This window comes from Vidua chalybeata, chromosome 4, assembly GCF_026979565.1.
Source record: "Vidua chalybeata isolate OUT-0048 chromosome 4, bVidCha1 merged haplotype, whole genome shotgun sequence".
In the NCBI taxonomy this organism is placed as follows: Eukaryota; Metazoa; Chordata; class Aves; order Passeriformes; family Viduidae; genus Vidua; species Vidua chalybeata.
Genome location: NC_071533.1, coordinates 23449232 through 23473878, shown reverse-complemented (window position 1 = coordinate 23473878; position 24647 = coordinate 23449232). Strand labels below are relative to the sequence as shown.

The 24647-nt window shown below is 39.8% G+C and overlaps 1 protein-coding gene across 1 annotated transcript in view; it reads left to right on the top strand.

The window, feature by feature from the left end:
* Positions 1-15863: 15863 nt before the first annotated feature.
* EMCN (endomucin) overlaps positions 15864-24647 on the top strand; it is a 53303-nt gene continuing 44519 nt past the window's right edge. The window contains exon 1 of the mRNA XM_053940663.1: positions 15864-15995. Coding sequence (XP_053796638.1) covers positions 15935-15995 — 61 coding nt within the window. The 5' untranslated portion in view covers positions 15864-15934. The remainder of the gene's footprint in view (positions 15996-24647) is intronic.

Here is a 24647-nt window from a genome sequence, read left to right as displayed (position 1 = left end):
CTGGTTCGTTGAACAAGTTTTCAGAGGCTGGTTGTGTCAGTCTGACAGAAGAATAGAGCAAGGCATTCCTTCCCATAAGTAAGGAATTTCAGCACATGAAATTATGCAGTGCAGTAGGGTCTGTGTGCCCCCTTCAGCTTCTCCAGTAGTAGTGTCTTAAGCCCTGCTGCTCTGCTGGATCTTTGATGGGCAGCAAGTCAGTTGTGAATCTTAGCAGTGGTTCCAATGTCCTGTAGCTGTTGTGTAAAATCCAAGGGTAAATGGTTCTTCCTTGTGCACTACCCTCCTGTTCAGGCCAGGGCTATAGCTGCTCTTTAACTTTTACAGCCTTGAAAATACCCTCTCATGTATAGCTAATTCAGTATCCAGGATATTGATTTGGAGGAAAATATGAGGAAATAATGCTTGGCAGTTTTGTATGATCTGAAATACACAGAATTAGAGAGGAACAGAGGCAGCAGTCATGTATCCTGGCTTAGCAGTTCCCATCTTACTCACAACATCATTCCTGAGACCTCTGTTTGCAGAACACTATGCCAAGTATTTTTTTTCCTCAATTCACCCTTTGATTGCTCTGTCTAAAGAACCTTGAAGAGGTGCAGAGAGAAAAATCACTTTATCAGTTTTGTTTTGAAAGCTTTAGAAGGAAAAGCAGAGCGAATTCCTTAGAGCCTGTGGGAATTCAAGGCTAAAGAGCAGAGGGGCTGTGGAGGAAACCTCAGTGTTACGAATTTATGTGTGATTCAGCTTGCAGGATGAAATGGAAATTATTTTACTGATTTTGCTGGGAGCTGAGCCAAACCATTTTACAAGATAAGGTGGCATTGTGCACTGCACACTCGGCAATAGGACTGAAATTGAATATACAGAACTTTGATGTAGGGAAAAGTCTGGACAAGAACAGGTGATAAAATCCTGATCAACAGAGGGGGAAATAGAGCAGCTGAATCATTCTTGCAATGCAAATAGGGGAGGTAGGAACCTAATGGCAGCTCTAGCTTCCATTAAAATCCGTAGCTGTTTTGCCTTGGCTCTTAATAGGGCAGGAGTTACAGCCATGAAAGATCAGGTTTTGCCCCTTTCCACATTACTGAGAAAACTCCAATTGGCTTTAAAAAAGTGGGGAATTATGCCACTAAGTTTGTAACACATAAATTATGTTTAGTCTACTTGTTTTGTGCAAAAGTTGCTACAAGAAAAGAATCAAGATATATGAGGAATGACAAGTTGAAACATCAATTCAGTGAAACTGTGGAGCTGCTTTTAGCATTTTTTATGTAAAAACTTCCATTTGAAATAGTCCCACTGATCTTACATGGGTTCTTTGAAGATAAAAAGAAGACTAAGGGTGGCCTTTTCAACAGGGATTTCCTTCTCAAGTCAATTGGATTTTCCCACTGGCAGGTCAGGGAAATGTTTTATAGAGAGAACATAATCTAAATCAAAGCCCACTTACAACCCCTAGTCCAGTGGAAGTCCTTCCCCAATGTCAATTCCTAATGGAAAAAAACTAAAGAAGGTTAGCATTTCTATATAAATTTTCTATGGTTCACTGCAGTGATACATCTAATTACTGCTATTATTCTGACCAGTATTAAAAACACACTGCTAGTTAGAGCTTACTGTACAAGAAGCTTGGTAAAAGTTATTCCAGCCACCTTGAAAGGCTCTTGATCTTCTTTGTTGGGGTTATCCTATAAAAATCAAGGAATTCCAAAAACACGGGTCAAGACACAATTTAATTCCCTGCACACAGCTGGACTATCCAGCAGCCATTCAGCCAGGACATGAGGATTCTGGTATGTTTCATGGTCATGAAATAGGCAAACATAACCTTGTCTGGTTTTTGGGGTGTTTTTTAAGAAGCATTGGGGTACAGCTGGAGAAATCAGTTTATTTCAGGACCTTTCCAGGACACTTTGGAACACTGTGTCCTTTATACCCCTGCAGACATCACAAGCTCATTTGAGATCCCCTGGATTAAATTACTTACGTTTTAATTTTTTGTTTGAAGAAAAAAATCAGGACTCAAGAGCTAATACTTGTACATAGTAACACCCTACCAGATATCTCTGATATCACTGAAATAGACAGGTCTCTGTGGGAGGGTTTTACCATGTTTATCTGAATCACTGCAGCAGAGATGCCTTGGAGAAATCCTGTATGACAGCTAAGGGAAGAAAACACCTTCACATTTATTTAAAATTTAAGTTTTTCTTATTTTACAACTTGCTTTTGTGTGAGATAGTCTGAGCTGGTGATCAATCCCCTTGTTTCTCAGGCATACAGAATGGCGAGGTCTGTCAGGCCACAAAAGCAAGACAAGGCTGGTGACCACAGACATGCTTGCCTACTGCAGGGTTCACTGAAGGGGACTACAAGGTACCCCTGGAAGTGAGAATTTTTCCTCAGAGAGCCCAATGGGTCACCTGGAAATGCTAGGGGCATTTGTGGGACAGTGCTGGTGATGACACTGCTCTCCCATGGAAGGCAAGTGAGGAGCTGGTGGGTCTTGCTTGCACTGGGCATTACTTAGTGCAGCACCACACTGGTTACTGTGCAGACTTGTCCAGTAAAACAGTAGCTGGGGATGGAAGGAAGGAAGTCAATGAATCAGCAGGAATCTGTGCACAGCCCTTCCTGCTTTCTTTTCATTAGAGAGATTTCTTTAAGCCTCTGACTAATGGAAGAGCTGAAAATGCGTAAGGCCCTGTTAATTACTGTGGGGCTATGCTTTAGGCAAATCATAGGTGGGATATTTTCATAATTGTAATAATGTTTACTATTATAGCTTCCTTTGCTGCAATACTGAATTACTCTTCAATCACAAATAAATAAGACACATTAGGAAAGAACAAATCCAATTCTGCATTTCTGTTACTGCAGATGTCTATCACTAAACAGTTCTTATCAGTTTACTAACTTTATTTTACCAGCAAGAATGGTGAAAATAAAGCTAGGATTTAGCCATTCCTGAATTAATGATCTGAGTCTTGCATACATGGCAATGCTCCAAGTGGAAGCCCTTGACAATCGGTCTGCAAAGTTTCTTGACATTGTACAAGTGTGCACAAGCGTGCACTAAAAGCAGCTGTGCCTAGGTGAGCTCTTGGAAGTACAGCTTCAACAGGGCACTGCAATTGTTCACTTAACGTTATCTCTCACTGTCAGAGTCACAGAATGGTTTGGGTTAGAAGTCATCTCAAAGATCATCCAGCTCCAACTCTCCATCCCCATGGGCAGGGACACTTTCCACTAGACCAGGTTGCTCAAATCTCCATCCAGCCTGGCCTTAAACCCCTCCCAGGGATGGGGAATCCACAACATTTTTGGGCAACCTGTTCCAGTGTCTCACCACCCTCACAGTAAAGAACTTCTTCCTAATATAAAATCTAAACCCACCCTCTTTTATTTTAAAGCCATCCCACCTTATCCTATCCATCCTTATTTAGTTTTTCACCCTGCTTTCTGCCCTTTTTCAGAGGGTAAGCAGTTCTAGAAGATAAACCCAAAGTCATTCTACAAAGTTGGAGATCCTGTAAAAGAATCTCCTGCAAAAATATTTTCTCCTTTTATCCAGGGAATATTTAAAGGTGTAAATTCGTCAAATTCACATGACTTGCCTTTCTGATCTTTGTTTTCTCAGTCCTGTCAGTAAACACATTTGCCACCCCCTCTAGTCACTGATTAAGGTGGCTACAATTTTAAGAAAGCTTCTTCTTCATGATATTTTTAGTGCCTCTTTGGATTAATTCCCTGCTTGTATATGACCAGTCAACACTATAATCTTACAGTCTGTGTTGCAGTCCTGCAGAGGATGACTTTTGTGAATTCATTTTACATTAAATTCAATTAAGGAGTTCAGAAGGATTTTTACTCTATGTAAAATTATTCAAATGTACTCACTAAAAAAATTCCAGACAGAAAACATGTAGTACGTGCACTCTGAGGACGTCAGAGACAAAAGCTGCCCTGGTCTGTAAGGAATAAATTAAGACAAATCAGAGCAAGGTGTTCTGAGGATAACCAAAAGAATATAAAAGGGTTGTACTAATTAAAATAAAAATCAGTTTCTAAAAGGGGTTAGTCAAATGGTTACAGCTTTGTGTATAGGCGAGACATGACAAAATAAGAGGGCAATTACATTTCTATTTGAAAAGAGGACTTTCTAGGAATAGAGCAACACATTTGGTTTTGATTTGTGCTTCTGGTTTGGCTTTGGCTTCTGCTTAAGTTTAGCCTTGGTTTTGATTTCAAGCATACTCTGGAATTATGCTTTTTGTGTTCTGGAGAGTCTTGAGAAGGAATACAGAACCTCTTTAAAAGTAGCCAATCAAAATAGCTTATTTTGGGTTTTTTTTCTTCCAATTCCTTGTAGAGCATCCTGTTTCCAGTTGCATAGCAGAGGCAAATCCACTTCTTCAGCAGAAAAAAGCAGTTCATTTCAGCTGCTGGAGCATAGGAGGTCCCTGGGATCTCAGGGGTCCCTTGTCTTGCAGAAGGTGGGAATGGTGCCACTGCATGGGCTGGAAGCTACGTGACAGCCTGTGTGGCCCTGCTGGAGTCCTGGCAGACAGATAAGCCGTGAGTGCCTTTTGCACAGATAACAAGAGAAAAGGAAGGAAGCAACTGGGGCAAACACAGCAAGACCTGAGAGCACTTCACAAGAAGCAGAAGGAGGAAAGGAAGCGAGGCTGTGTACCAGAGTTGTTCTGGTGCTCAGTGTTCCTCCATGGGCCCTGCCATAATTTCTCTCGTCCACCTACAGAATATTATGGCAGTGATGACATTTGGGATTGTATCTAAAGTGGAAGTAGAAAATTAGAGCCCTTCCGATTTTGTGTTTGACCTGAAAGTAAAACTCTAATAGTAACTGAAAATCCTGGTGCTCTTATTTTAGAAGCCGAAATTAGATTCCTAAACCTAACATTTAGGTGCCTAAATGAGCTACTTTCCCAGAACCTGCTGGGTAGTTACCAGTAGCAAAGATCAAGCTACTAATCCTGGCGGCTAAGAAGGATTTAGGAGCCTTACATTAGACACTCATTTTTGGAGCGTGCTGACACTGAGTTTTAGCTCATTCCTGATTTATGTATTTTTATTTCTGTGAAGTTTATTTTCCAAATACAAGAAACTTCTCTTAATGTCTTGTGTTAATAGATAGTGTTGGCAATACATTTGCCCAAACCTATCCCAAAGACCATCACTGAATATTACAGGATTTCAGATTTACTGACTGAAGTCTGCCAGCAGTTCTCCCTGCTTTACAGACCAAGGAAATGCATTTGGCAAAAAGTGAAAACTGCATTAAACTGAAGGAGGATGTTAGCAGTAAAGTAGCCCCAGCTTTTGCACATCTGATATAATTCTCCTTAGTAACTTAAGTAGGAATATCAGCCAGCTGCAGAAGTATAAGCTCTATCTTCATTTTTCTCTCCTGGCCAATTATTTATCATATTTTCATGACCTCCAAGAGGATAATTTGGCTAGGGAGACCTCAGTTGTGTTGGTCTGCCAGGCAGTCATATGGCCAGAACCCACTCCAGCTAAGTATGAACTGTATTGCCTGTTGTGCAATCATGGAAAAATATTGCTGATTTTCAATGCAGATACAAAGGGGAGAAGAATGTATAGAGGTACAACAGAGGGGGAAAGGCCAACAGAAGTAATGTTTGTTACAGGGAAATGGAAAGCGTGTCAAAACTGCTGAAAACTGTGAAACAAAATGTTAGAAGTCTTGCAAAAGTCAAAGCAAGAAAAAAGAGGTGTTCAGTCAATCTTTTAGCTCCATATTGTTATGGGAGGTATAGAACACAGGAGAATTGGCCACCTAAGAGTGCTTTATTACCATGACAAGTCTCTATGCAAGGGGGTATATTTGGTTACAGCTGGTCACTCAGGTAACTATAGGTCACATTAGCGAGGTCACATGTGGTTATGAGAGAGAGCTGATTCCTGCACAAGAAGCAGCTGAGTTGCAGAAGTGCAATATCAGGTGTTTTATTGACACAGAGATCACATCTGCCTCACCTTTCCAAGGGAATGGGATGTATGCTTCTCATTCCATGCCCTGATAGTTAGAATTGCATATGCTTGCTTGTTTTCATACCCAGTGAATGTCACAGGCTAATGGTTCACCAAGTTCACAAAAACCTCAGCCCTAGATCTGATGTGATAGAAAATTCCTGTTGTTATACAAAATTCCTGTTGTTGGTATTGTTTCTAACTTGCAGGTTCCGTTCTGTCACATAAACTGGGCTAATGCCCAATGGAAATAAAGATTATCCCTATTCCATATAATCCCCACCCTGAGTGAGGCCACCCTGAGTGAGGCCAACCTAGTAATGTGTATGGGAAAGCAGTATGAGACTGGAGTAGGATTCTGTAGATTTGCAGAAAACAGAAATACAGGACTGCTATTTGCATGCCACTGTTTCTTGTTCAGGGCCTGTTTCTATGAACACTTGAATGTATAACTTTCAGCATTAAGATGTCCAGCTGAATTTAATAGGAATAATGATTACACACTCAAAATATGGATTTGTTAACCTGTCATTGAAGTAAATATTGAATAGACATGAGCAGATTTTTCCAAAGTAATCAGTCCTATTGCTGCTCACCAAAATTGTTGAAAGGATGGTTCTGGATTTTTTTTTCATTGACTTCACTGGGAGTACAGTTAGGCTGGTCTGGAAGGATCTGATAAATCTTCCCAGTAACTTTATCTACAGAGCAGATCTGGCCTGGCTTAAGCACAGATCTGGTCTGGCTGGGCACCAGGAAACATTATTTTCAGTTAAATTCCTCAGCAAATACTGCTATTTACTCCCCAAAACATGCATTGAAAGCATATATGTCACCAGCTGTGAAGATGATCAAATATTTAAGCAATTCTTTATCAAACAGATCTTATAGCAAAATGTAGAAAAACTCACTAAATTTTAAGCTTGATAAATAGTGTTCCATCACCTCTACTGTTCGAAAGATTTGTGAAAAAGATCCATTTTGGAAGAGGGAATAAAATAAAAATATGGCCTGAAAGAAGCATATTTCTAATGCAGTTGCAAGAGTTGTCAGCAACCAGCAATCTAGCCTGGATGAAAACACCTCCCAGACACTGCTGTTCTTGAAGAATTTTGTGACTCTTCCTGTTGTTTTGTGGTAGGTGGCTTAGTGACTCACCCCAGGGCCTCCCAGCCAAACAACAAGATCCCAGAGAAATGAAAGTACCTCTAACACCAGTTGCTACCAAGAGACTGAAGTGCAGGAGCTTTCCTTTCCCCTTCCCCCTCCAAAAAAACCCCAACCAAACCAACAAAAGGAAGGTATGATTGCTATATAGATGTACTCAATCAAAGCAGGGAAACCACAGAGCAGGGGCTGGCTGCAGTGAGGTGTTGCTCCTCTTGCCCCTAGCTCATTGGTGTTCTGCTGGAGCAGCTCTAATGTCTAGATATTACTTCCATAACATATGTACTTTCCAATGCTTTTTTTGCTTTCAAGCACTGAGCTGATCTAGTCCTAGCTGCACGCTGATCCAAGTATCAGGTTATATAGTGATTTCCAGCAGCTGTAAGCTAGGTCGAAACAGTCTCTAGTCTCATAAAGTTCTGTCATGCACTGAGGATGACAGAAAATGGTTATGCCAATTAAATGAAATAAAAATCTTATATTTCCTCAAGGAGTACTGAACAAGTGCCAATACTTTATAGTTCTCCTAATGCAGAACACACAGATGAAGGTACTCTGCAAAAGTGACTTTCTGTCAGTACAGTAATACTCCTGCAGAGGAGGAGTTCTGTTCAGTCATCATATCCACTTCAGTAAATGTGACAATACAGGATACCATGTCACAGGTCTGGGCTGTTTCTAGCCATCTTTTGCTAACACATGGATTTGACAGGCCATGTTGAGGAACTGACACCTAGGGCAGCCAAAGGTAGACTTTGCACTTCATCTTGTTACTCTGATGGACTAACCCCCAGGATCTCCAGCTACGGTCCGGACATGCAGGCTGAAAATAGCTCTGCATACCTGTGGGTGATGACAGAAGTTGGATAAGTAGTGGATTAATAAATTGATAAATGATAAATTTTCCAGACTGAGATTCTACCTCAAGACTCTGAGAATAGAAAGAGCTCTACAGAAATACAAGTCAGATTTCTGCTTGAAACCACGGTGCTTTATCTCAGGTAGACACTTAACCTGCTTTTGTGTGCTCCTAGTGATGGCACTTCATCTTCAGCCAAGCTATTCAGACAGTAGAAAGTCAGATGAAAACAATATGCTGTGCTTTTATTGAGTGCTTACTTCCTTCATTAACGCGATGAGGGTACTCAGCCTGAAATGATGGTTGTGTGAATAGCATTGTCACAGCCTTGACATTGTTCCTCCTTTCTTTGCCCATCCCTCAAGGAACAAAAATAACTCATCTGCAGAAGTAATTGTTGTCCACCTGCTACTTCCAGCACTGAACAAAAATGAAAGCAAAGTATTAATTTCAATGTCCAAAGTGCTGAACTTCTGAGCATAACTCCTCTTGATTTACCAGAAGTCACTGGGGTTTTGCATTCTAGATGAGCTATAGGAATTACCAGTCTCCTAATCTGATCCAACTGTAAAGGAAAATAAATTATCTTAACCTGCTGGAGCATAACACATAGGTTGTACGTGGTCCTGTTCTTCATGGAGAGATGTAGGAGAGAAGCAATGTCTAAAAACTGTTCTTTGCCTAGCCATCTGGTCATGGTACCCCAAATTTATTTGTATAGGTCTGGACTATGAAGCAGCACTTTTGAATGTTAAATTGAGATAGGGTGTTGTTGCTGCAAAGACCCCATGGTGTTAATGTTCCCGAGCATAGTTTTATAACTATGTCTGACAAATGTCTGACAGTGTATACCATAAACTTCATTTTAAAAGGTGATTGGCATAATATGTAGTGGTTTATTAACAGCTTTTTGTTACTACAGGCAGTTTTCATTGCTACTGGACAGCCTGTAGTGCAGTATGTGGAAGCACAGAAGTGCTGGTAGTTCATTTTTAACTATTGTTTGGTGTAGGGTTTTTTTTTCCCTTAAAATAGATGTAGTCTTATCCCAGCTGTCTGGAGCAAAAGTTTAGATGAGTGTAAGCACAGATGAATGTCAGTCAGTGCATTCCTGATGACAAACTGCCCAGCAATATAAGAGATTGCCAAAAGCATGGATGTGTGAAATATTTTTTGTGTGTTTTCTAGCTATTTGTTGATGATCTAAAATACCTGCTTTTAGCAGGTGCCCAAGATGCTTTTATTTTCAGTTGGCTACTTACTGACTAACTCTTAAATGCTGTGGGAAGCATTTATTCCCAACTGGATTGCTGGATAAATTGGAAACTATCAATGCAAAGAACAGGAAAATGTTTGATATCTGTGAAGGGGGAGATATGCAGTCTTCTAGGAAGCTGGAATGCTGGGGGTATATTTTGGCACAGGGATTTTACCTACTTTTCTTGGCAACGTTGTTTCCTTATCAGGCCAGACATGCATTGTATTTTGCATGTGTCAAAAAATGCTTGCCAGCAGGACTCATTCTGATAGCGACAACAGGAAGTCTGAAATACACCAAAGGAATGAAGACTTGGGAAGCCAGACACAGAGGAGCAGCAGCAATAGCTGTTCTGGATAAGGAGGTTAAGCCACAAAGAGTTCAATGCTGGAAGTTGGATTGCAGGAGATTGTAGGTAGCTGCAAACAAACCAAAAAAGTTGCACAAGGAAAAATGCAAAGCAGAGAAGAGCTGTCTTAGTTTGAGAGGCTCTGTTCAAAGAAATGTCTGATAGATATTGCCTTGGAGTATAACTTAGTCTCAGATTCATGATATGTGAATTCTGGCTTTTTGCTCTAAGCTCCAGAAGAAGCTGTTCATTGCGAAACATCTCTTTACCTCACTTTTTTGATGGAATAAGAGATGCAGGAAATGAGTGTGCTGGCCCAGCTATTCCTGTGTACTCTCTATCTGCCCAACATTAAATTCTGTGCAGCTGCCAAATCTCCTGTAACTCTCCTTTTTCCAGCCCCATGACCTGCAGCTCAGAAGCTCTCAGGGTCTTTTAGGCAGCCCAAGCCCTGCAAATCTCACAGCATTTATGAACAGAAACAAAACTGAGCAATGAGGACTCTGGACACATTTTTATCAGTGACTCCTTTAGTGAGTGGATGAAAATTTAGGCTTATGATACATGCTGGAATACTAGCATAGTAATAGTGTTGGCTGCTAGGAAAGCTATAAGTGTTTGTATTTAAGTACAATAGGCTCTTTATAATCAGATATTTTATAGTGTTCTAAGATGTTTCTGATGCTAGTGGCCTAAAAAGCAAAGCTGACACTGTTAGAAACTCTAGCTTAGACAGACCAATGCACAGAGTATCCCCTCATAAGACTGACGAGAAATCTGATACATTTTTCCATTGCTTGTGCAGAGGAAACTAAATGGAAAAGAGAAACCACAGAAACTCTGCTCAGCAGCTTAATGTCTAACAACATCTTACACAGTAAAAATGACAAGTACAATTGGAACAGAAAACATGTCTTGCTTTTCAGTTCTGGAGTCCACTGCAGTCTCATACCATAGTTTTATAACTAGGCTCAAGAAGAATGATCTCATTGCAGTTTACCACAATAAAGATGAACTATATCTCTGGATAGATAGCAGTTGGATTTATCCATCCTTTTGGAAAATAAAGGCATGGTTCAAACACATATTTGTGTTTTGTTTCTTCTGAGACAGCCAGCCATAATAATCATTCCATGTGCTTCGAATAACATGAGAAACTGAGTCTGACTCACTGTTTCCCATTTCATTAGCTCAGGACAGGATGCAGATCCTATAAACACATTCTGTGTGAGTCCTTTACATGTCATGAAGTTCCTTGCTCTAAGTTTGCAAACCCACTGGTTTTCATATCCCTAGAACAACTGTTTATGGTCTCTCTCTTCCAGCTCTTCTGACTGCCCGTATCTAAGCATGAAATATGACTTAGGACTGCAGTAACTTTCCCCTTTGTAACTTACTCCTCGCAGCCACAGTAGTTCTGCTTAAGCTTCTTTCTGACTAACAAAATCAAATATCTACCCACCAGTAGCTCATCAACAGTGAAAGAATGGACCTAGGATGCTGCCCTTGGAAGGACCTTGGCTGTGAAGCTGCACATTACAACTCAATTTCTACAAATATGGGCCAAATTTATACCTACTGCAAGTGAATAAACATTGAGCCAGATCCTTCAAATATGTTTTGAGTCCCTGTGGTGTATCACTAGGGTTCCAGGTGTGTAAGAGTGGGAAAGACATGTAGTAGGAAAGAGCAGGAAAAACAGCTCTGGGGTAATGGATATTCTTACAGAGTCTGTAGGAAGAACAAATAAACAATCCTCTGATAGCCAGAGATGCAGTAGTTCTATTGGCCTTGAAAAAATGTTTTGTGAATAAAAAAACCCACAGACTAAATGTGTTTTTGTCTTTAGTTGCCTACATAAAGGCACTTAGCGATTTAGTGGAATTTTTCATATTAACAGCTGTCTCTAAATCAAGTCATTGAGATTGAAGAAGTTCCATCCTACAAAGAAAAGGTGGCTATCTTGGCTTTTTAAGCACCTAAATACATTTATGAGCCTGGTTTTTAATATTTTTAACATTATTTTCTGCAGCAGGATTTGGATAATGACATTTCTAGTCCATGAAATATTCCAGTGTTTCTATTTAAAAATTCAGAACAAAATGTCTACATTTTAATATGTCCCACAGCATGAATTTTAGAGAAACTTCTACACATAGCCAATTAAATATCTTGGTTTTCTACTGCTAAATTCAAGTTCTACTTTTATATAAAAATTTTAATATATGTAATAGGCTAAAACCCAAGTACTTTTAAAAACAATTTTTAAAAGGACAGAAAGCATAACTAAACAAAATATTCCTGCTCTGTTACAACTGTATTTCTCAATGCAAATTTACCCTGATTATGGCAGTAAGTATAATGAAATGTACAGGTAAGTCATAGGTAATTTCTGGTGCAATATTGCTTTACGTGTGTTTGCTAAAATACAGATGGAGTAAAACAATAGAGTTTGAGGTTAATTTGCTCTCTTTTTATCATTCTGCTATAAGAGTTAAAATAACCATCAATGGAAAGGATAGCAAGCATCAATGGGAAAGGCTGAAAAACTTAGTCAGTGTGTTTGTTTCTTCACTTTAGTAAAACACCAGATTGTATATTTTTTGTACCTTTTTATTTTTGCTTTTGTAAAGACTTTGACAAATTGACTCTTCACACCCACACTGGAAATTGTCAGCAGCCTACAGCAAGGTAGCACTTTGCTGTCCACATTATTACCTGTTTTATGCAGTGGTGCTTCAAGGATATTGAACAATATATAAAATTTTTACATTCTCTAAATCTGAAGGGGATTATTTGAACCTCATAGGAAAACTGTGCATGAAAAGGCAATGTTATGCTCCAAGCAATGTGAACTAAGAAAGAATATATAAATACAGTCAGAGATCAATAAAGCTGTAACTGCAAATCCACTGTGGCTGTAAATGGTTTCCCTTTAATAATGAAATACCACACTGGCAAAAATGAATACATAACTCATGCTACCCCAACCCTTATTGGACTACAAAATAATGGTATTTTAAAACAGAGAGTCCTTTCATTCTCTAGAGTGCTCTTTGGTCATGTTTCAAGTTTTCTTCTGCAACTAGGAGGGCTAAAATCTTAGATGAAAAGATGTAGAAACTGAGTCATACAGTCACTTGTTCTGGGGCTTGAAGTGAAACTCCAGATATCCCAACACTGGCAGTAACACCACAGTTGGCAGGAGTACTGATGACAAAATTTCTGTGAAACAAAGCACACGTTGGCACTGAAGCTAAGTTTCGCAGTTTGAAGAAAGAAAGAAAAACATTTATTCAATAAAGGAAAACTTATTTGCTGATAGGAAGGGAAAAAAAAATTCTTTTCAGTGAACACATAGAAGAATAGTCTTTTGCTGCAAAGATCTCTAGAAGCTTTTGAAACCTTAAATTATTTCTTGTTGAAGAAAAAAACTGTTTCCATTTACAAGAGTTGTGAGAATCTCTTCTGCAGCTCAGATAATCCAAGCCAGAAGCTGCAACTCAGCTTTAGCCAGAATTTTTCTTTCAGTGAGTTATTTGAGCTGTCCCTCTTCTGTTCCTATTATTTCTTACGTGCATGCTCCTTCTGCTGCCCAAGTTTGATCTCGCAGAAGTTAGCTGCCTTTGAAATTAACATGGGTATCTGAGAGGGACATTGTTCTCTTGATGTTCCAGGGAGCAGAAAGTTGTGTTAAGGCTCTCTGACGTAGAACCTGAGTTGCATGACATAGTGTAAGGCAAAGACACTTGGCTCTTTCTCTTTCTTTCCCTCCCAGCCCCTTGTGTGAGGTTGGGGAGGCTTTTCCACACTTTTACCTTTTAATACTACAGTGGCTGCTACAGGGCTGCAACACTTTGTGCCCTTTCTACCTTCAGCAAGTTACAAGGAACCATCACAGTCACCATCTTAAGCTGCAGCAACTCCTTGGGGTGCTGCTGTTCAAATGAACAGCAAACCATTACTCATTTGGATATTCAGACAGTTTCTCTGAGCCTCAAAACCCAAGGCAGGGATTCTGTCCTCATACCTTCATGCCTCTTACATCTTGCAGAGATTTCATTTCAGTCAATAAAATAATATCCCTTTTTGTATCCTTCTTCAGCATTAACATTTCAGGTGGTAGCAATAAAAGGTTAGAGTCCCTCTTATTACATTAGGAACAGTACTAACCTGGGATGAATTCACTCTCTGTGTTCAGATTTGTCATCTTTATTGAAGGCTCTCTGCTGCAGCAGTTATTGCTTTCCTAGCCCATTCTAACTTTCAGTCCTATGTCAGCAGAAAATGAGCATAAAAACAGAGCACTGGTGCAACTCCCTTGCATAAGCTCTGATGAACTTGGCAAAAGTGTCATTGTGTGGCCTACCACCCTGTGAGTCAAGTTTTTATTTCTGTGAGATCCTTTTCAATAATGCTGAGAACACAGTCCAGCTATGGTGAACTTACATGTTTGCATCTATCATGGGTACAAATACACAGGTTTGTTCAAATGAAGTGGCAGAAATTCATTGTCTAGCATCAGATTTCTGTTGAGCACCAACTTCTGTCACCTGCAGAGGATGTGTCAGAGTTTTAAGATGTAGCAATGTAATTCCTTTAAACAAAAGTTGTGTCAGTCTTCTCCTAATTAACAAGCAATAGGACAAGGGGAAGTGGCCTGAAGTTGTATCGAGGGAGGTTCAGGCTGTAAATAAGAAAGGTTTCTTCACAGAAAGTGTTGTCAAGCATTGGAAAAGGCTGCCCAGGGAAGCAGTTGATTCATCATCCCTGGAGAATATTTAAAAGACATGCAGATGTGGCACTTTGGGACAGGGTTTAGTGGTGGACTTGGCAGTGTTGGGTTAGTGATTGGGTGCAATGATCTTAAAGGTATATTCCAACCTAAACAATTCTATGATTCCACACATAATGCCAAGCTGCTACCATTTACCTCATCCCATGGATAAAACAGCACTGTGACTGGAAGCACTGTGGGTTAGGTCTTGGAAGTTCCTGCATGTAAAGCCATTCCAAAATTTCCCCTTATAGCTACAACCTGTCACAAAGAAAAAACATGTTAATTACTGAAATAAGTAGAGTTGACTATTTAATTAGTCAGGCCAATTTATTAGGTCAATTTTTCCACAGTTTTTCCTGTGAGCTGACAAAGAGGGAGAAGAGCAAACGTACTGCACTTCATTCTCATTGTGGTTGAAGGTTTGTGATTAATTGCCATCAGCTGCATTGAATCTCTAAGGGGCAGAGCACAGGACTGTTACAAGATCATGTTTTGATAGCCTTTAACTCTAGTGCTCTGCTGAGGTTTCTTCCCCAGAAGTTGGAGAAATTGCTGTGAGAAGGAGGGATAGCAAAATTTTGCAGTGTGTCCTGAGGAGGAGAAGAGAGAGAATCTGTGCTGGTTGATTACACAGCTCAGGTAAGAGGCTTGCTTTGGGGGTCTGTACTCCTATCCCATGACACAGAAAGTACCTAAACAGAGGAATAAACAAACCTTTCCATTACTAACGGAGCAGATACAGTCAAGGCTAGTTGCAACTTCTCAAATTAAAAAAAAAAAAAAAAAAAAAAAAAAGAGGACCCATTTTCATGTAAAGGAAAACCCCCCCGCCCCAGCTCTAACTATGCACAGCCCAGAGCCTCTCACTACTGGGGTATCTCCTTGGAGCCACTTCCTCTCCCTATTCTGGTGGGCCTTGCATCCTGTTGGTTGCAGGATGGCAGCTCTCTAGGGAGACTCTCTAACATGAAGAAGCTGTGATTTTCAGCAGGGCCACTTTACACTGCCCAGAAAAGAGCCAGATGAGGGCTCTTGTTGCTTGTTTTGCTCCTCTGTTCCTAACTGTGTTATCCCCCTCTACCTGGGCTCACTCACTGCTGACAAACATGTGCTTTAAAAGTATCCTAAGCTTCAGTGTGAAAGCTGGTGATGTATAGCATATCCTAAGGAAAGATTTGCTTCTGTTCAGAAACCTTCCTGACCTCATGACTGAAGAAGAACAAAATAATGTATTAACAAAAACATGGTTCACTGCCAAAGAAAAGGAGTTCCTGTAAGGACTGAAACAATAAATCTCCTCTGTACTGAACTCCCAGAGGGAGTATGTTGTGTTTCCTCCTGTTCTTTATCAAAGTCCCCAAAATAAGCAGGAATGGGCAGTGACCAGGCACAGTCACCACACACCTTTTTCCATGGAGTAATTAAGGCCTGCCTCAGAGTGAGAGAGCACTCCCTGCCCAGCTGCACAAGGGAGAGCTGACAGCACTACCACCAAGCATGAAGCTCCTGGGGACTGCTTGCTTTTTCCTTGCTGTACTCTGTGTTTGCACTGTAGGAGGTAAGTTCTTTGGCTTTTTTGGATAGACTTGTCACATCTCTCAAGTGGTTTGTGAACAAAAGCTGAGCTGTCAGTCGCTGGGTGCTTTTTCTTCATTTCTACTGCAGTGATTGAAAGACTCTGTGTTGGAGGAGAAGGTACTAACTGGCAGTTGACTTAAATGTGTTCTGTGAAAAACTTTCCTGCCATTGTATTTTTGTGACAGCTTTCTTTCTAGGTGTCATGAAGCTCCTAAATCTGAGAGGAGTCAAAAGCGGAGGTGTATTTACAAAAGTTTTCAGTTCTGGTTTTCTTCTACATGTTAAAGCATTTTTTGCAAAGATGGCTTTAAGGGGACAATTGAAATGCCTGAAAGATTTTGCAATTTTTGCTCTTGCAAATTAGATCCATCCTGATAGTTTTCCCTGACACTATGCCAGCACCAAGAATGTCTCTAAGAAATTATTTTCGTTTTGGCCCCAAAGATATAGGGACTTACAATATTTGTCAGGTGTCAGATAATGAGGGGTGCAAACCTAGGGGTCGTATTGGTTACTCGGTGCAGTATCTTGTAGATATGGTTCTTAAACGCACAGATTTAATACAACTTTTGGTGTTCAGGTGGTCATTGAACTGATGTTTTTGTTATTCTTCAGCTTGAAAGATCAGGGTTTTAAAATGGAATTAACTAGTAAAACCTGAAAGGATGAAAGACACTGCAACAAGAGCCAGAGTCTATCATCACCTTTGCCAAAAGATACATTTGAAGTAAAATATGTTTTTTAACTGTGCTTTCATTTCCTGTCTCTCTGGGCTACAACTTCCACAAATGCCTCTAGATTGCCTAAAAAGGATCTATTAACCAGAACTTAAAAATCTGATAATACCAGATTACCTGATCTAGACGAAATTAATCAACTTTTGCTCAGGTTATGTGTTGAAATCTAGTCTTTTGTGGTGTATCGTATGCTATTGCTTGGGCTTGTTGCTGTTAGGGAAACAAATCAATAAAGGAGATTAAAAATAAGCCTGTGCCACAGAAAGAACTGCTTTTAAAGTTAAGTACAATCCCCAAAAGTCTGTGTTGAGGTACTATTTATTCTCTGTCTGCTACTCCTAGTAAAAATAGTCTTCCTGTCATTGTCAAAGCTTTAATTTCACAATTTCTGAAAAGCAAAGTGGAGTTGCATCAAAAAGAGCATATTTAACACAACAGTCCATAAAGCTTACCAGAAAACAATATGCAAAGGTGGGAGGAATTCTGCTAATTTTGTACAGTCCTTTCTTAAAAGAGCATGAGATGAACATGGCAGAACCGATGACAATGAATAAGCAGATTTTATGTATGATACATTTGTTCTGAATGATTTTCGTTCTGTAAAAACAAAAAAAAAAAAGTATTTTTAACACTTAATTGCAAGGTAGATGTGGTAGTGAAATTCTGTTGGTAAATTCACATTAGAAAATTAAGAAAATCTATGGGGAAATTTGGAGTGAAAGATAAAGTTATATGCTTGTGAAAGATAAAGTACCTTGTGAAAGATAAAGTTATATGCTCTAGTCAAGCTTGCTTCAGGCAGCCCCATGCACCAACCTGTTAAGACAGGAGTGGTTTTATTGTCTGTTGTGCAAAACTGGACCAAAGTATTTGCATTTCCACCTTTTGTGATCTCTAAAGAGCTCTAGTCATCTGGGCTGTAACAACAGAATCTTGTAGTATGAAGGTGGGAAGTGATGGTGAGGAGTCTCCTTTTCTTGAGCATTGGAGAGAGCAACAAGACTTTTCTCCAGCTGTTTGTAGTATTTTAAAATTATAAATAATAATATAATTATTATATAGAATATAATTTTAGTGAAGGCTAAATCCCACCCTGCTGTTTTAATATTCCCTCCCCCAGGTTTTGGAGTAGTTTGCCTTCAAAGCTCACCAAGACAAATGTGTGGGCTTCCAACTTTTTCATGTGCCACACACAAGGTACTTGCCTGTGTATCTTTTGTATATCATACAGAAGTGGACTAGGACATTTCCACTGTTGTTAGTAAAGAACATACCTGGTCTCCTGTGGGGCTTCCAAATTTCATCCTTTGTCTTCAGCTGTATGCTTATAGTGCTTTTCTATGTGATTTTCTAACTTGTCTTGGGGTCTTTCATCCTCAAAACCTGTAAGATTTTGGTGGAGTCTGCCCTCTGTCAGCACATTACTAGAGGCTCAGTTATGTACAGATGTGGAGGCTGATAGCCCCCTGACAACTTGTTCCTCCTACCTAGACTTTTCTCAACCTTCTGGGAGTTAAATGACATGCTTAAAACAGGAGTTCCTTCATGCTCATCTCAAGGTGTTCAGTTCTCCTGGCATATTGCCCTTTATTTGTACCTGTTCCAAAATGTAGCTCAAATAAAAATGCTTTCTAGGTTAGTTCATAGCATTTTTAGCTTTAAACAGGCAGCACTGGGATGTGTCAAAAATATAATGTCAAATTGTAGTAATCAAATAGGAATGCTCTTGAGTCTGCCTTAGGATGTAATTACATTAAAAATGTGTAAATGTGAACTTTTTTCCTTCTAAAAGATGAGAGGAGAAGCCTTGGCATATGTTTATAATGTAAGTGCTTAGATGTTGCATTTTCTTGTGCCTTGGTCTTGGAATACAGTGTGGCTGCACAGCACAGCAAACATCCTCCACACAGTGCTGGTAGCACAGCACTGCATCCTTCTCACTGAGACACGCAGGATGGTTTCTTGCAGAAATGATGGCAGAGGACAGTGGGCTGTGCTCCTCTGGCATCGGGCTGGATGTGTCCAGGTTGTGCACCTGAGCAGAGGGGCTGGAATGAATCACCTTGTGTTGGACATGTCCAGGGGTGGGGTGTGCTGACCCCTGTTGACAGCCAGAAGTAGCTTTATCTGTCAAAGTTGATGGAACTACAAAGAAACAAGGGTGGCTTTCTTTTTTGAAAGGTAGGAGAAAATCTTGGCATTGAGAGTTTGGACCAAATGCCCCTGAAGTAATTTGGAACTGCTCCATTTCACTGTGGATCAGCCCTAAAATGTGAGCTTCCCAGCCCCTTTCCTCATTACAGGGATGCTGTGTAGCGTCCCAAACCTACAGCACAGCTGATTAATCCCAACTCCCAGGCTAATAGCTTGAGAAAAGTTCTACTAAGCCAGGGCTCTTGTAGTTACTACACCCATTTGCTGCTGTCTGAATGCTGCTCTTGTTGATGTAAATTAGAGGAGATGGATAGCCTTTTCTTTTCCAGCTTCTGTGCTCTCTGCTCACAAGCCCTCAAGTATTTTAAAAATTAAATTTTAAAATTAAATACTAACTAAACTGTTTTGAGCAGTGAAAGCTTTTGAGAATGGTCTCACCTCACTCTGGGTTATTATTCATGTTTATTCTCTGGACAACCAGCAAGGCACAGACGGTCAAAGTGGATCATTGTCTTATTTCTGAAAAATTGAGAAATGTGAATAGGCTTTAGATATGACTTTCTTACACCTTTAACTTGCTTGAACCAAAACTTTGGATGTCTTGAGGATTTTCCTGTTGTGGAAAAAAAAAAAATTTGGTGCTTTCACTGTTTCTAGCAGTTTGCAAAGATTAGCTTTGTGAAAAATAAAATTATAATGCTGGAGATTATGATAGTCTTTAATTGAAGATTTGAAGATTGAATTTTTATTCCTGTGCAGATTTTTTTTGTTCTTTTTTCCCCCCCACATTCCTTTAATTCATTAGATCCTTTGCATATTGGGACAGCTTTTGACTAATGGAGTTTAAAGGTGTATTTATTACTGGACAGAAGAAAACTGCATATTATATCCCCAAACCTGAAAGCAAGTTTACTGCATTTACTGAGGATAGAAGCAGATGGCTTGATACCTGCTTGGTTATGATTTACAGCCAAAATAAATGGAAACTGAGTATGAAGGGCAAGTTGCCTACAGCATCCAGCTCCAAACCTGGGAATACATAATACTGTATAATGTGCCCAAAAATTGGTTGTCTTTTCTGAAAATTTACCAGAATGTTTTCTCTTTTCTTTAGCTGACTCTTTTTATCTGTGTTCAAACCTAGAGTTCTTATTAATCTTCACTAGTTTATAAATTAGGAAAAAAGATCTGCTGAGGTTTGGTTTGGTTTTGTGGGGTTTTTTTCCTAACTAGGAAATACCTTGAATTTGGACTCAGATTGTTTATACATCTGAGTCCTGTGTGGAAAAACCTGCTAAAGTACTTCAACTTTTTTTTTTTTGTACTGTAATTTGTACTGCCAAAGTAAAAATTGAAAATAATCTTTAAGAAACTCTTAACCTTGGGATGGGAGTACTTTTAACTGGTACTATTTGATAGCCAGACTAAGTTCAACATGTAAAATTAGTAAAATCTCATGGAAAACCATCATTTTTATTTATGGCCCTTATGAAGTGGAGGGGGAAGAGGGTGGTGTTGTTTGTAATTTTTGCTGCAGTGGCTCAAGGAAGACTCATTAATGGGTTTATTTTGCAATTCTGTAAACAGAGAGACAAAGTTGGATTTTTGTGTAGCAGGTGTTATTTCCAAATACAAGTCAAGAATTAAATACTTGGCTTCTTTGGAAGACAAACAATTACTTTTGGTTTCAACTAGCACTCTAAAAATGGGTTTCTCTATTAAAAGAGGTTTTCCTTTAAAACAGAAGGGTCAAACCCCTGATTTGCGCCACCTCCTGCCCTGCAAGTCACTGTCATTGTTCCAGCAGCTGACATATCAGGTAGCAATACCTTGGCACTCCTCTTGTGAAAATGGATCCTTGGATGCCCTAACAGTGGCATGTGGTATCAGCCAGACCTACCTGCTGTAGGAAATGGGGTTTTACACAATTTAATATGATGTTATCTCCACACTGTGCCTTCTGGCCCTACCTCCCCATGAGAGAAGACTGAACTGATGATCGCTTGCTAATATGATGACTTGGAATAAAATTCAGCAAGTGTGATGCTGCTGGGGTGTTGTAGGAAGGGGTAGGAAGCCCTCTGCTGCCACCCACACAGGTACTAGAGGCTGGTCTGGAAGGGTCCAAATTAATTTCAAAATACTTTCTTTCTCAGCAGTCAGAGTAGCCAACAACCCCTTTCAGGCCAGACTAACTAGATGATGCTCCAAAGGTTATGTTTCAAACTAGGAACAGGGCAAGGATTTTCTGACTGCTTTTATGTGGAAAGTGGATACATGCCTTTGGTACAAGTGCAAATTCTATCCTGTTTATCAGTAGATCAGTAAAGTAGTTTTACAACAATTTTGAATCCTTTCTCTTTTTTTTCTTTTTTTGATGGCAGTAATGTACTTCTGGATGTTAGCTGCATGTTGTAGGTAGCAATGCATCTCAGGTTTCTGAAACCACAGAGCAAGTGGCACATAATTTTGCATCACGATTATCTGCTGTAACCATTCTGCCTTGTCTTATCACTCTGACAAAATTGTGTTTTGCTGGGATGGGAGCACTACGCCAGCCTTGCTGTCTGAAGATTTCTTCAAGATAAGTAATCATTCTAAAAAGCACACTTTGTTTGTCTTAATGGTGTGGTTTCTCAGTGTGGTACTTGGTTTGAGGAGTGTCAGTGTAACTTTAGGGTTAAATCAATTAACATTATGATATTAATGAGATGTTTATTCTTCCTGCAGATTTCTTCTTTCGTACTCTTTAGCAGGAGATTAATGTTGGTTTTGGCCAAATGTCTCAATTTGGCCATTGAAGCAACAACTGATAAGAATGGTGAAAGCTTTGGCTTTTAGTTGGTCTGAGGAAGAGTGCCAAGAGATTTTCTAACCTTCTTGGCTGATTTGCATTATTTTCCCCTATAAAATACTTATTTGTTGAGGTGTCTTTCCACTGCATATTAATTCCTTTAAGTGATCAGAACCCCATATATTCCTTATTTTTTTACTACTTTCCCTACTTTTTCTCATGCTCAATACTGAGTCTAAGGTTTTATTTGAAATACAGTGCTGATAACCTTCTAACATTATTATATGGATTCTATCTATCCCATTGTGAGGATAGCCTTAAATCATCCTTCGTAGACAGATTAATTACTCCTCCTCATCTCAGCATGGGTTATATATCACAACAATATAGATGATGTAAATATAGGTGTTTGCAAACTCATTCAAAGGTTACAGAAGCAAAATATCACCAAATATTTCTAGACAAAATGGCAAAAATAGCTGATGGTTACTCTGCAAAGAAACATGTAATTCAAATGCCTTCCACCCAAATTCCTGGTCACATGTCCAGTAGAGAGGGGCAGCTTTTGACACGATACATGGCTAATGCTTCCATGGTCATTCAAAGTCCACAAAAGCAATAATTTGGGGATTTTCTTTACCCAGGAATTCTAGACACTCTGAAAATCCTGCCAAGTTGTCAAACCTCATCTACCCCTAACTCCTACAGATGCTCATAAAGTCAGAAATTTGTGGTGTATTGAATAAAGTGTTTGGGACCAGTGTGCAATTCCACTGTTGTTACTCATTTGGCATAGGACTGTTAAAACCTTTTTCTGAAAAGTACTGAATTCTTTGAATTATGGAGCTTTCTGGACATCCTATAGAGTCCAGATGGAGTCTGGACATCCTCTGTTTTGACTCAGATCACATAACCCCTACAGGTTGTAGCTACACCAAAGGCTGGCTGCCCAGAAAGGCTCTTCCAGCAGAGCAATTTTAAGTTCTCTTTAGGAAGGTTTTTTCTTATAAGAGTAGTTTATAAATATATTTGCTGTTATTCAGATGACAGATGATAGCAAATGTATAAGTATTTAAGAAACTGTTGGGTTTGCAGCAACTCACTAGTTTACAACATGCCAACAGCAAAAAAAAGTTGAGATCTATGCCAAATAACCCAGTCTCTGAGATGTGCAAGGAAAGGGCACAGCACACATACTAGAGGCAAAAAAAAATCCCAGTGCACAGCAGTTTTTTGGTTCTCTGCACATTTTATCCTGTCTAGTCCAAATGGCTCCAGAGGATTCCACTACTTTTGCAAGCCATTCCCAGTGCTAATGGAGTCATGTGGCTGGCATGTCTTAATGTTCTTGAATTTAGGTGAACTAGTGCACAATTTATCTTACTGACTTAGAGATGCTTTCTTGTAGTGCACTGTCTGCTTCTTCCCTAATTGCTTTCACCTTGCATTTCTAAGAGCTGGCAGAAACTGCTGTTTCCAGATGCAAAATGGAAAGTAGGGATTGATCATTCATGGGAGGAAAGGTTGAAGAAGAGCAGAAAGGTTTGTGTAGGAATAGAACAGCTTATTCACAATGTAATAGTTGTAATTGTCATGGGAATACAATTGCTTTAATTGCCAATAAAAGTACAAGGGATGTCTATAGCTGTTCACCAGCATGATGGGATCAGCTCCCAGCTCACTATGGCTCCCCAGTGCACTGACTGAGAGCTGGAATTTTGACATGCCTGAGCATCCTGAATGTGGGCCACTCTGTTCCCTTAGGAAGCTGTTTTTCAGAGCGGGAGCAGTGGGAGCCAGCGTGGCTAATGCAGCAGTTCCCACTGCTCTTTGATAGGATAAGTCCTCAGTGCTGACACTCTGTTTCGAGTGCTCTTTGTAGTAACAGCTTTGTTTTTAAATGGGAATACTTTGTTACATAAAGCTTGTAAGAAGAGTTTCAGTTTTGCATCTGACCTTAGCAGTTGTATCAGATTGGTAGAAATTCGGAATAACATGAGTATTCCATCAGCTTGGCAACTTAGAGGCAAGAGGAGGTCTTCATCAGCTGTATGTGCCAATTAGAGAAATGAGATATTTTCAAAGTATACCCTTCATCCTTGCATATAAAGTAACTCCAGTGAGACTGTACTGCACTCAGGGCTTGCAAAGCCCATCTGGGGCCATCCCTTTGGCATATTCTGTACCATTTAACCTTCATTCTAGGCAGTGTGGAAAAGATGAAGAGAGTCTCAATGGACCATTGAGCGCGGAATTACATTAATTATAGAAGCAATTTACAGTGTTTCCACAGAGTTTTCTGACAGGAACTGCTTTTTGATGTTCCAGAGGCTTTCAGAGCTTTGTCAGGAACAGAGTGGCACGGGCGGGTGTGGCTAAAATGGGTGTCTAGGCTGATCCCGGATGTTCTAAAAATAAATACATCATAGCAGACACTGCAGTGACCCTTTCCTGAATTATACAATTAGTCATGCTGCTGGAGATGCACTTGGGTCACAAACATAGCAGAGAGCTATATGACTTTCCTAACTTCTGCAGCACATTGAAAAGGAGAGCTTCTGATTGACCTGGGTTCAGCTTCTGCTCTGGCTGCTTTGTATCTCCCTACCCAAACGTCCTCTTTCATGGGAAACAAAAATAGGCTTGCCAATAGCGTGTTAAGGAAAAGACATTGTAAGCATTACAATTTTCTCTCTGCCTTCTGGATGGGGGTGACTTGCACCAACACTTATTCCTTCCTGTTGCAAGGAAAGGGGCTCTCCTTTATTTCTTTTTCTTCTGCTGCTCAGCAATGCACAATATGTATAAAGCTTTCTATATAAAATTGCACCCTCTAAGGATATTTTTCAAATTTATTTAGTTTGACTAACACAAGGAGGGGGGTGGAAGTTCATTTTCTGTAGTATAATGTAGTCCTTAGAAACTCCTAACTTTTATCTTACACATG